Consider the following 13,209-nt stretch of genomic DNA (forward strand, 5'->3'; position numbering starts at 1 on the left):
CTAAGCACATGCCTTTCATCCTTGTCAAACACAGCAGGTAATCCATTGGTACCATTTTATTTTTCTTGGAGTCACCTCTTCTGGAATCCTGTATCGTCCTACTGAGTTAGAACTGATTTCTTTCTAGGTCTGGGGCAGAGATGTCATTTCGGGTTCCTTTCACCATTCTTCTGGGTATTTTCTTCATCTTTTTCCTGGATCACCACATTTAGTTCTTCATTTTGGTGTAACACATCTTCTAGCAGCTACCTGAGCATGGCGTGTGAAATTTTTGTTTATGGACACCCTGTATGCCTGAAAATGTCTTCATTCTGTACCAAAATTGATCAACGGTTTGATGAATATGATGATTAATTTTATGTGTCAGCTTGACTAGCTAAAGTGTACCTTAAATATTTGGTCAGTCATTATTCTGGGTGTGTCTGTGAGGGTGTTCCTGAATGGGAGCAGATTGCTCTCCCCAACGTGGGTGCGTATCCTTTGATCAACTGAACACCTGAATAGAACCGAAAGTCTGAGTCCTCCTGCCTGACTGAGCTGGGAAATTAGTCTTTTCTGGCCTTTGGACTTAGGCTGAATCACCAGCTTTTCGTGGATCTTGAGTTCGCTGGTTTTGGAGCTGGAACTACATACAACATTGGCTCCCCTGGGTCTCCAGCTTGCTGACTGCAGAGACTTCATGGTCTCATGATCATGCGAGTCAATTCCTTATAATAAATCTCTACGTGCGCGCACACACACACACACACACACACACACACCCTTTTGGTTCTATTTCTTCAGATACTCTAACACTGACAGTTATAAAATACAAGTTGGAAATAATTTTGCCTTCAGAATTTTGAAGGCAAAAGTTTTAAACTTCCAGGATTGATGTTAAGAAGTACCAAGCCACTGTTTCTGGATCCATTTTATATATGTGCTTATCAATTTACTTAGACTCCAGAAGCTTCAAGGACTTCTGCCTTCTTAGTACTGAAATATCCAGTTGGTGGGCCTTCTTTTAAGTCTCTCTTTTTTTTTAAGTCACTATACTGGGTACTCAGAATCCTTTAAATCTGGAATTTCAAGGCCTTTGGTTCTAGAAAAGTTTCTTCCATTCTTCTTTGATACTTTCTTTTGCTTTCTTTTTTTTCTAAGACTCAGAGTTTGAAGATCTGGACTGATCCTTTCCTCTCTTTTTGTTTCCCTGCATATTCCACGTCTCCACTCTGGTACAGGGCGCCTGTCAGCTGCTGGGCTTCACTGTAGAGCAGTTAGCTAGCAGGCTTTTCTGCCATGACTTCGAATGTTAGTACCTATACATCTTTTCTTTCTGGCCATTTAGTTTCTCCAAAGACGAATCTTTCAAATTCTTCCTTAGGAGTATAATCATCATCATGGTGGCCAACATTGTGGAAGCTAAAGAGGCAAAGGAGGGTCATGCCTGTGTGTGTCCTCACAAGAATGCCCACCCTCAGACTGGCTGTGTGAACCTTTCTCCTCTGCTGTGGTGGGGGAGGGAGCAGCCTATCTGCGGGGGCAGGGTCCTGGGTCCTGGAGGCCTTGCTCTTCATCTGCTTTCCAACAATCCTGCCATTTTCAGTCCCACTTTATAACTCTGCCTCAGATGCTCCTGGTCCTCAGTCCCTGGGCCCTTCCGAGTGCTAGAGAGTGACTGGATTACTTGGATAATTTTCTTTGCTATAGATTTAACGTTTTCTGGTCTGCTAGGTCTGTTCTTCTTGTTCACTTTTATTGACATCTTTTGTTTGCTGGCTTCTCTCCTCTTGGTCCCTTTGATCTTATAGGCTTAGGGCATTTTTATTCTTTTATTGTCATAATTTTAATGTGTCCTTGGAAGAAAATACATATAAAAGTTCAAACTGGAGCCTAGGACTTAATTTTGAATGCTTTCTTTGAACGTCATCAATCTGACTTTTGGGGGGAATAACTGAAATATACTTCGGATTCCAGCAACATCTTAAGCTGGTCACACAGGCCTCATCAATATCTGACTGAGAAAACTGAATGAAACTTAACTGAATAACTCTGATTACATAAACACACCAAATTTGCAATCCCATGTCTTGAGACTTACCGACTTTGTAATGTATACAGCCTTCCAGGTCCCCAACGGTGATCCATCCTTGCTTCTTTTCCACTTCCGGATCATTGTGTAATATTCTGTTTCTTAACCATGAAAGATAGTAAACTCGCAGCTTATTCTTCTTTCCTGTTGAAATAGCAGAGCTTTAATTCCAAGCCCCTGTGATAGCTTTTTCTTCCTTCTCTCTTCCCCCCACTTTATTTCATATTTTTGTTTACAGCTTGGGTAAGTGAGATTGTAATAACCAGCGTCCCCAGCACTTCACAATTAAAATGTTTTCTCTACCAGGACTTATGGTTAAAACAAATTACAAAATTACAATCTGTCTTTACCTTCAGGTGGTTTCTTACTTGAGCAAGCTGTTCTTATTCTCTCTTGCCAGCATCTGCTAAACTCACTAACACCTAAATCTGCAACAGAGTGGTTGATCAGAGTTTCAGGACATTCTAGATCTGAGCCCAGGAAGGCATTTTGGTCCCTCAGGAGCGCCTGTCTTTCCCTCACACTCTGATCTGGCAGTGGATGGCAATGGAAAGCCTCTTCTCTATCTCTTTACCTACTTTGTGCCATCATCCCAGATGTGGAATACCTACAAAAACTTAAACAGAGTAGATAATATAATCGTATAGATAAAAATATAATTATTTTGTAATAATAATATATTAATATTATCAATGAACACAATAATATATAAACTCTAGATTATGATTCCAACCTACTTTAATGCATCTTTGTCAATTTCATTGAAATATTTGCAGAATTAAAAACTTGGGACTTAATGATTAGAGAAAACAATTAGTAGTGGCTTTATCCAACTAACAGAGGATTTTAGAAGGAGACAGGGAAACGAGTTCAACAATGGCAGTTTGGGTTCAGAAATTGATGCTGGACAGGTTCATGGGACTGCGGTCACTGAAAGTAACACTGAACAAAAAATGGGAAAGAAAAAAAGATGTGGATCTGGAAACAACTTAGAAGTTCCTTTTGCTAAAGTGATCTGGAGTAAAGAATTCATGGGATGATAAAAAAACATCTAGATTGTAGGAAGAGTGTGCAAAGAGGAAAATGCAGATGATCTCTGTTAGATTATCTGAGGAGCACTGGAGTGGCTCTTCCTAATTCATGAGAAATTTGGGCATGTAGGTTTACTTCTTGGAAACTTATTTTCCCTTAATTTCTATTTGTCTTTAAAGATGTTTTATATTTCACAGATGTGATATGTACCAGAAGAAGAGAATCCATATGCTGGATTTGACACAAGAGTTGGTGCATTCAGACCTGAGTCATGGTGCAGTGGCTATTCACTCTTGTAACCTGAAGGTAGAACATGCACTGCTCATGACAACCAGAAGGGGCAGGGGCGAGAGTGTTTCCTCCCTTCAATGACACTATGGATTCAAGGGCAACTCAAGAACCTTGGCTCCTAGTTTAATTTTCTCTTTTCCCATCTGTGCCTCATGATAAGAGGAAATAGTTATGCTCTTAAGAATGAGGATGTGTCACTAACAACATAATAAACCCTGAACATGAATTTTCTGGTAGCATTTCCACTTTTGGTAGGTGACTGACAGACGTGTGCTTCTAATTTTGATTTAGTAATGTAGCAATCAAAAAAGCAATTAGTCAGAACAAAGGACTACACAGAATTAAACTCAAATCACAATATAAGAAGAATTTACTTGGTTAACCCTGTCTGGGGAGGATAAAACTCTAAGCACTTGGCCAGGCACAGCAGTGCACAACTGTGATCCCAGTGACTCAGAAGGCCAAGGCAGGAGGATTGCAAGTTCAAGGCCAGCCTCAGCAACTTAGCAAGGCCCTTGTAACTAAGTGAGACCTTGTCTCAAAATAAATCAAAACTAGGGTTGGGGATATAGCTCAGTGGTAGAGCACCCCTGTATTCAATCCCTAGTACCAAAAACAAACAACAAAACAAAACAAAACTCTAAGCATTCAGTGGAAAGGTAAAATAAACAGGGAACTGAAGAGCCAAGTGAAGGCATTTTCTCCAAATAAAAAGTACGGTTGAAGAGTTAAACTTTCTTCAAGGTTCAGTGTAAGGTTGTGGTTGTCTCCGAGTGCAGGACCCTGTTCACAAACTTGATTGCATAATGGAGACCCCTGGGGAGCTCTGAATGCTGTGTACGCCTGGGCCCCCTGCCAGAGGTCCTGACCCTGGCCTGCCATGTAGCCTGGATTTTCCCTTCTCCTCAGACAGCTCAAGGGTAGCGTGGTTGGCTCCACAGTGGATGGAATAGGAGGGAAAGGGGCATTTGCTAGACTCCCTCAAGCATTATGAGAAAGGAAAAAAGTCCTTCCCTTCAATGAAGATAGACTTTCCAGATGCGTTTTTAACTTATCAGTAATAAGGCTTTCACTTTTGTCTCTAACCTTTTTTTAAAAAAAATCTTTTGGAAATCCAGAAAGAGCTGCAGAGTGTGGCAGTCATGGCTGGCCCAATCCACTCTCTGCAGACTTCGTTACTAAATTTCCCTTCTAGAAGCCTACATTTTGATATTCTCCATCGCAGAGTATACAGTCGTAAGTGGGTGCAGGCATCTTAAAAAAAATCCGGACAGGGGTAAAAAGAGTCCAGACTGAGGTAAAAGCCCATGAATACATAGCTTTTGCGGAACAATTTGCGTCACTCAGATCTAGTACAGAGGTGAGAGGCTTCTCAATGGGTGATCTCATGCTGGTGACCCTGCTATAACTTCCTGTGTTGCTTGTTGGCTGGGAAGGTTGAGCTTCTTGTTTCTTCAGAAAGGTGATTACCTTTCCCACCTGCACAGACCTGGGGAACCAGCTGGACCTGGTAACATACCTGATATTGTCACAAGAACATTTAATCCCTCCAGCACATCCATCTGCTGAAACCGCCTCCGGTTGATCAGATTATACACTTTGCCTTGCCCACTTCGGTCCAAAAGCATCAGGCCATTTTCAGTTCCCACCAGAAGGTTTACACCTGCAAATTTAAGAAGCACCCTAAGACTGACTTTCTATGGGCTTTGACCTTCTGCATCTGGGGTTTCTGTAACACTTAAGGAATTGCTTTGTAAATACAAATAATGGGCAAGTAGCCACTACAGTAGGGAGTATAGCTCCAGCAGAGTAATTAAATCACTCTCCCTCTCATAATGGAATTACGGTTTTCTTTTATAAAGTGGTAGCTGCATTCACTACGTCTAGCCATTTACTACCTAATGGCAGAGAAGCCTTGTCAAGAGGAGCCTTAGGCACAGCTGCAAAGGTGGCATGCTTTGCCTTTATTCCCTTCCTGTGACAACCTCCTCTTCCTTGGCTCTCTTTAAATATTCCACTTCTCTCTTTCCCAATGTTCACCCCACATTTATTCATGTAGTGATTTCTCAGGAACTTAACCTATCCACCTTGGGTATACAAGAGTTTCCATTTCCATACTCCATGGGAAGAAAAGCCCTTCCTCATTCTCAAATCAAAATTTAACTCTTGTTATGGTTCGGATGTGAGGTGTCCCCCAAAAACTCACATGTGAGACAATGTAAGAAGGTCTGGAGGAGACATGATTGGGTTATAGTCTTAAACTAATCAGTGAGTTAACCCCTGTTGGGATTAACTGGTAACTGGAGACAGGTGGGTGTGGCTGGAGGAAGTGGTTCACTAGGGGTGTGGCTTTGGGGTATATAATTGTATATGGCAAGTGGGACCTCTCTCTCTGCTTCCTCATCATCATGTGAGCCACTTCCCTCTGCCACACACTTCCACCATGATGTCCTGCCTCACCTTGAACACTGAAGAATGGACCCTCTGTCTCTGGATTGAGACCTCTGAAACCGTGAGGTGTCAAACTTTTCCTTCCCTAAAATTGTTCTAGTCATATCTTTTAGTCACAGCAGCAAAAGAGCTGACTAAAACAACTCTTTTATGTCCTCTACACTCAGGGCTCAGCTCCCTATTGGGGAAACAGGACATCCAGAGAGGGTGGTAACAGACTGAGAGTCACATGAACACTGGCTTTCAGAGAGTTCTCAGGGATCTAATGCTAGTCCATCCACCCGCTGTGCAGTCATCCTGATTGCAAAAGCTCTAGCAGGTAAGTAGTCTTATCTGGACAGTTTCTCATCCTAAATATTCATACTTAAGGACATCCATCATCCACCTGCCAAATCATACCTAAGTTGAGAGGTTCACTGCACGTGGACTATATTCACGAATATGTCCCTCTGAACCTCTCTTATTGGTACTTCTATCTTCTGAGAACATGAATATGCACTCTTTCCTACACCTGTCAAGTCTTTCAATACTAACTGGGGCTATCTTGCTCTCCTGTGTCATCCCCAGAGGATAGAGCTGTCATACCTCTTAGGAAATGATCTCCAGACTGCACATTTTTCCTTGCTAACATCCCAAATGCTTTTAGGTTCAGGTATGGTGCCCTGCTCTGGCCTAGATGGATACACATGGGCCATGTCCTGATCTGCCCATGATGTTCACAGTAACCCAGACCAGGACTTTGATGGAAACTCATCATGCCTATACCTGAGTATGAGGTCAGCTAAAACCTGCAGATCTTTTCCACAAGAATTGCAGGTGGATGTTTTGAACTAAAAGGGAAGACTCATCATTTGTTGTTATTTTCATACTCTATTACTGCCGATGGTATGGCCTTGGGGCATTCATCAAATTATCCTGGACTGGTTTTTCAGCTGTGAAGTGAAGGAAAAGCCATTTTCCCCACTGCAAGATGCTGCATGGATCACAGAGACAGAAAGTGGGGCACATCACCCAGTGATGGACACACAGTGGGTGTGTATGAAGTGGTGGCTAGTTCCGTTGTTGACTTTAGTCCATTGCTGTGGAGGTCATCCTTGGTATTAGGGTATAGAGTCTCTCTACATATAACACTGCTTTTAGTTTCTCTGGAAGTCAAGATAGTCCCAGGTCAGGTTACTAACACCTCCCATTCAATTAGTGTTTTCTCATGGTAAGATCCACGGGCATTTAACATCTTGGCATCAATTCATTAATGAACGAGGAAAAAAGTACCAACGTACCCCACAGAGCCGCACAAAGTATTTCTGAGTTGAATCGTTTCTTGTATTTTCTGATTTCTGGTGTGTCGCTATGAGGCCGAATGTTGGTTGGGTTTACATTTACCACAGAAATCTTTCTTGCTTCATTGAGTTTGGCCTGTTCTTGCCTAAGAAGTTCGCTAGTAAACAGAGCTTTGAGAAAAAGAATCAGAGAAGTCAATGGCATCTTAAAAGATAACAAGTAGAGATTTGGAGAAGGGACTTCAAAACACTGATTTCTCCTTGTTTAGTATGTATTATAGTAAAGGCACAGAAACTCTGAAATTATACCTATTTTACCCTTTTTTTAGTACAATAAAGCATAAGTCATAGAAGCAGTATTTTATTCACTAGCCAAACAGCCTTACAAATACTACTTGGATAGTTTAGAAAATTAATATTAATCTCATAAAATTAAATATATCATCCCCACCTCCTGTAAATATACACATGTAAGATAGATTTTGGAAATTTCACACTCTCAATGGGAAAGTTGGCCTAAGTTGACTTTAATGATTAGTGAGTTACAGGAGTCCAGAAAGCAAGCCCAGCCTTTAAGTCAGCCAGGCCTCCATGGTGGGAAGCGCACACCTAGAATTCAACACAATCCAACACACACTTATTAAGTGTCTACTGCGTGCATAGCATTGTACCCAGAAATTGTTTTTGGGAAATATGTGGTAAGTTCAGAGATCGCTGGGGAACAGCTTTTCCTAGGGCTCCTGGATACCTCTGGATTCCTACCAGAAGCAAAATAGAAAAGATGGGGTGGGAGGAAGGAAAGAGATTTGTTTTAGGAATCCTACAAAATAATAATTAACAAGAGCTTCCTTTTAAGGCATGGCCCAAGCATTATATGGCTTAACTAATGAATAATGATCAATTTGCTTATCAGGGCACACCAGAAAGGAAACGGAGTGGTTGCAAAAACACGGGGGCCTTCTCGTTTACCTGCAGCGGATGATTCTTCATCCTCTTCGTCTTCATCAGTGGGAGATGTCTGGTATACTCTGGGGTCCACAAAAGGGGTGAAGGAGGCTTTGGTGCTGCTTCCCATACCATACTGATCAATAAGCAAGGAGATTAGGAAAAATGGATAAGTAAATATTGCAGGAACAAACAATGCTAACAATACTTTGCATGGGCTTTACAACGACCACAGACTCCTCAATCTGTTCAGCTGCACACACCCCAAGCCCCTGCCAAAGTGTATGCTTCTCTTCAATTTCTCCTGGTATTGGCTGCCGACAAGTCAGTGTACATCAGTAGGGCTTCGTCAATTATCAAACAAGAATTGCAGTAAGAAAATTAGATTTCAGATGGCATACAGCACCTTAATATCTTACCTTTAATACTGTGCCTTTAAGTAAAAGCAGTCTCCTATGGGTCATATGGTCTGAAGCTGACAAAATTGACAATAAACTAGTAGAAGCACGTCTACACAGCATGTCACCCTGAGCACGCAGTCAATCTGAGAAGTTCCCTGTTGGAGGGGTGGCCTTTGGGTCCCTCCACTCTGGCCTGGGATGCATGTGGGCTGGCATTGGCTCCAACAGCTTTAAAATTTTTAACTCAGGGACAAGTTTATCCAGGAATTGATTTTTTCCTTCTTATGATGGTTCCCCCCAAAGGAGGCTGAAGCCTGCAAGGTTTATTTGGGGAGGGCATGGAGGTGCCAGGCGGGAGGGCAAGGCCTCTTCAGGGCTTACTTATAACCTGAATCTCAAGGGCTTGGACAGCACCTCGAGGACAGGAAGTCAGAACGAGAACAGGGAAGAGTGAGCCCATGTCAGAGCTTCTTGTCACATTATTCCATGTTTGCATTTTGCCAAAGGAGCTGTAAGAGCTGTCTCCCACTTTGTCTGTCTTCCCCGTTCCTTCTGTTGTAGTCCTCCTTTTTATGTCATAGACATACATGTATTCCACATAATAACTACTTTTTCTTGGGGATAAAAGCCTTTAACTGAAGACTTTTAGTTTTGTTTTTCCATTTTTAATAAAAAAATAAACCAACATCCCAAGACCCCTTAGGCCTATAAGGAGAAAAATCACAAAGATGCAATCTGGTTTAATTCAAGATTTTCCCTCTACCCTTTGAAACCAGAAAGGTCAAAGTATCCAATCATCCTCCTCAAGGTAGGATCCCCGAACCCTCGAACAGAACTCTCCCACACATCCTCTCCTTTGATCTTTTTTTTTTTTTGGTTGTTGATGGACCTTTATTTTATTCATTTATTTATATGTGGTGCTGAGGATTGAACCCAGTGCCTCACACATGAGGAACACACAGGCAACACTCCACCACTGAGACACAGTCCCAGCCTGTCTCTCCTTTGATCTTTAGGAGGCTCTGAAGGAGATGGAATGGCTAACTTTCTCTCTCAGAGCTGGGCAGCAGCAGAATTGGAGCTGGGGTTCAGTCTTCTGGGTCCTCCTGGGCACTGACAGGTGTTTAGGCAGAACACATCAGGCCACAATAGAAGGCTGTACTTTCCAATGTGCCTCTGTGTTCTTTTCCTTGGGCTACTTAAAGCTCATCTGTTTATAACTTTAGAATCCAAAACAGACATCATAAAAATCCAGTGCATAGACAATGTCAGAAGCAACAGCACCTAGGTTTTATAAGCACACTTAGGGCTTTTTGTGTGATTTACAGGGTTATTTATGAAATATGACCATGCCCCATGAACTCACCCAATTGGTCAATGACACTTATAAGCACTGTCTAACAAATTTTTCTACCACTGGCTTATGACACAGGAGGTTCTGGGTCCACTCCCAGCTCTATCATAAACCTCTCTGAGTCTCAGTACTGTCATATGTAAAAACAGGTATTGGTCCAGATCACATCTGAAAACTTTCACTACTCTGCATCTATGATTTCTCTACTTGAATATCTGTATCAACAGCTGCATAGGAGAAAGCAACCAACACACCGCAGGGAGTTTGGCAAGACCTTATACTTGAAAAGAATCCATCACCTACTTCGGTCCCGGTGTCCATCTCCTGGGAATGGGTGGAGACACGTCCCAGGCCCTCGGTGGGGGTCCCAGCTGGGGAATGGCTCTGCTGCACCAGGTCAGGGAGATTGATGTGGCCAGCAAAGCCATTGCTGTCACTATGGCCTGATCGCTTCTTCTCTCCAGCCGTCTGAGGAGCACAACACGGGCGGCCATTAGAGAAGGAAGAAAAATGCCCTGGAGCAATGTCACCCGTATACAGCACAAGGACAGGGACTCCAAGCTGACTGACTGGGATGCGGGAAGGTAACACTCACATTTCTATTTTACTTGAGAAAATTTTTTAACAAATTAAGTTTTGCTAATATTTACTAAATGGATTGACCCTGAGCCTGATGCTCCTGCATGTTTTGATTTTGATTTGCATTTCCCTGATGATTAGTGACAATGAAGAATTTTTCATATGCCTGTTGGCCATTTGTATGTCTTCTTTGAGACATGTCTCTTTAGAGTTTTTGCCCATTTTTTAATTGAGTTGAGTATTTGCCATGGAAACTCTTAGGTGTCCTTATATATTCTGGATGTCGAGGCCTTGTCGGAGGTATAGTTTGCAATGCTTTCTGCCATTCCGCAGGCTCTCTCTCCTCCGACGGCTCCCTTTGTGGGCATCGTCTTGTGTGTTTTGATTTTGCATGTGTCTACCTCACTGAGGATTCTTAGAGCAGACCAAAGGGATGGCTTTCTTCTCAGTCTCTTCTTTCTTTCATTCATCAGATCTGCACCTTCAAGTGCCTACTGAGTGTGAATAAGTGTGTCCTTGGGACAGCTGGAGCAAGGCAGGCACCCCCTCACCCTCTTCGGGGATGGTGAAGGAAGAGTTCATGTTCGGACCATCTCGTTGGCCTGGCTCCTTCCTTCGAGACCTGTCTTGGTCTACAGCTACAGCTCTTCACCTGCCTGTCTGCGAGTAAAACTAGGCCTTTAAACAGACTCCTAAGCTTCTGAAAGGGTGCAATTAATTAATGGCCCAGGGAAGCTTGTGGAATAACCATAAGCCCAGTGTCCTCTGTCTCCTGACAACACAATCCTGGACTGCAAACTGCCCCCAAGAGGGGCTATTTTGGATTCATGTTGATGCAGTGCTCATTGGCAGCTTGTACTCGTGCACATCCCAAGAATTAAACACTTCATCTTCTAGAGGACGTTTAGGGAGTTCAGTCCTAATTTACCTTACCAAGTCAGCTTTTCACGTGCCCTGAGCTTTCTCTTCCTTCCAACTCTCATTCAAATCCTGAAAAATCGGGTAACATTTCCACCCCTGTTTTCCAACAGCATAAATCACACCTGGCCCCTTTATAATTTTTCAGTCTTTCTTCTACCAGTAGTATTCATCCTCCAGCCAAAATCAATGCAGAAACATTAGTTAACAAAGAAGGAACAGAGGAGGCTAAGCAGGGAAGTAACCCAGAAGGAGAGGAGTTGGAAGCAACGGCCCTGGAACCTGCCCACTTCTGAGTCATGCTCCTTGGTCCATTCAAGCAGGACCTTCTGGTTAAATATCTTTGGTGTGCTCGGCACTCTGTGAACACAAAGGTAAATGAACAATAGCCCTTCCCTCAAGGACCTCATTGATGGAACCCCAACAGTGCCTGATCTCTATGCCCTGCCCATTTCCATGGGAATGGGAGCTAAGACATTCTGCACAGTAACACGACAGGGACTGCTCTGCATAGTACTCCACTGGGTCCTCACAGTAATACCAAGAGGTAGCTTTAATATCTTCATTTTACAGATGGAAAAAAATTGCAGTACAAAAAAGTCAATTAACTTGTCCCAAGTGTCAAGAATTCTCAGAGGTGACATTAGAATTCAAATCTGGGCTATCTAGGGGCAGAACTCAGGAGCACTGGCATGGACTGCTATATAAGGGGCTGTACTCCTGACCACAGAAGTAGGCCAGTGGTGGACACTTCAGGCTAGTGGGACCAGATTCCCAATAAAATATAATACCCTGCATGAGAGATAGTGGTCAATCTCTGCTAGCAGTCAAACTCGGATGTGGTGAATGTCTTCCAAAGGTGAGACGAGGTGACAGCATCAGCAGGCAGACAGAGAGGGGATGAGGTGGGAAGCTGGTGTATGGGGAAAAAGAAGACCAGAGAAGAAGCGTGGTAGAAAGCAGAAATGAGGACCAGAGAGATAGGTGGCAACATGCTCATGAAAAGCTGCCTCTGTTCCTGTCACGTCTTGGTTTCTGGTTCGGGTCCTACACAGGAGCTCAGTTCATTCCCTGCCTTTGGGTTCTTCCCATGAAATACCTCTGAATCTTTACTCCCCTAATCCTGATATCTACCATTCTTTCATTTTTTTTCTTAAGCAGTGTTAAAGTGGGTTCTTTTCCATATTATTTGTGACTAAGGGGTCTCATGATGACAGTGTTCTACTGATTCCAAGATGATGCCATGGACAGAAGCCTGCTGAGTCCTAGAGGGGACTTCAAGGAGAAAGGGAACACTTGAGTCAGACAAGGGGTCTGCTGGGAGAAGGGTAGGCAGCAGTGGGGAAGGGAAAATAGCACGTCCAGCAGATGGGCTCTTGCAGACAAAATGGCAGATCATAGTTGGTGTGGCATGTTCTAGAACTAGACTAAATATGGTCCTGTGGAGCTGTAGGAGGGGAAAATTAGAACCACAGTGACAGGGGTATGTGCTGCATGGGAAATCTGTGCATCTGACAAGATCAGGGGTAGCAGAGTCAGTATGGAAGTACAGGACCCTCCGGTAACTCACATGCAGAGAATGAGTTGTGGATGTCTTCTTGGAGGAACTGAAGTAGAAGTTCAGTTTAGATTTAGAAGCTAAATCTTATTTCAATAAGATTTTATTTTCCTATTTGTTAGGGATATACTTTAGCTTGCATTTATCGTTTTAATACTCGTCCTTCTAACTGATTGTAACATAAGGTCTGTGTGATACTTAATTCCATGTGTCAGAATGACTGAGCCACAATGTGCCCAGGTTGAAACTATTTCTGGATGTGTCTCTAGGAGTATTTCTGGAGATGAGATTAGCATTTGAACTGGTATACTCAGTAGAGTAGATTATCA

The 13,209-nt window shown here is 42.9% G+C and overlaps 1 protein-coding gene across 8 annotated transcripts in view; it reads right to left on the reverse strand.

Annotated features, from left to right (window-relative positions):
• The window catches only part of Tnik (TRAF2 and NCK interacting kinase), a 377,067-nt gene that overhangs the window by 17,598 nt on the left and 346,260 nt on the right, over nt 1-13,209 (reverse strand). For 4 of the 8 annotated variants that reach the window (XM_047563556.1, XM_047563554.1, XM_047563559.1 and 1 more), the window contains 6 exons: nt 10,129-10,293; nt 8,095-8,206; nt 7,797-7,883; nt 7,126-7,296; nt 4,914-5,057; nt 2,081-2,215 (listed from right to left, as the gene is read on the reverse strand). In XM_047563556.1, coding sequence (XP_047419512.1) covers nt 2,081-2,215; nt 4,914-5,057; nt 7,126-7,296; nt 7,797-7,883; nt 8,095-8,206; nt 10,129-10,293 — 814 coding nt within the window. The remainder of the gene's footprint in view (nt 1-2,080; nt 2,216-4,913; nt 5,058-7,125; nt 7,297-7,796; nt 7,884-8,094; nt 8,207-10,128; nt 10,294-13,209) is intronic. The other 4 variants (XM_047563560.1, XM_047563558.1, XM_047563557.1 and 1 more) reach the window with 1 other exon arrangement.

This window comes from Sciurus carolinensis, chromosome 9, assembly GCF_902686445.1.
Source record: "Sciurus carolinensis chromosome 9, mSciCar1.2, whole genome shotgun sequence".
NCBI classification, from domain to species: Eukaryota; Metazoa; Chordata; class Mammalia; order Rodentia; family Sciuridae; genus Sciurus; species Sciurus carolinensis.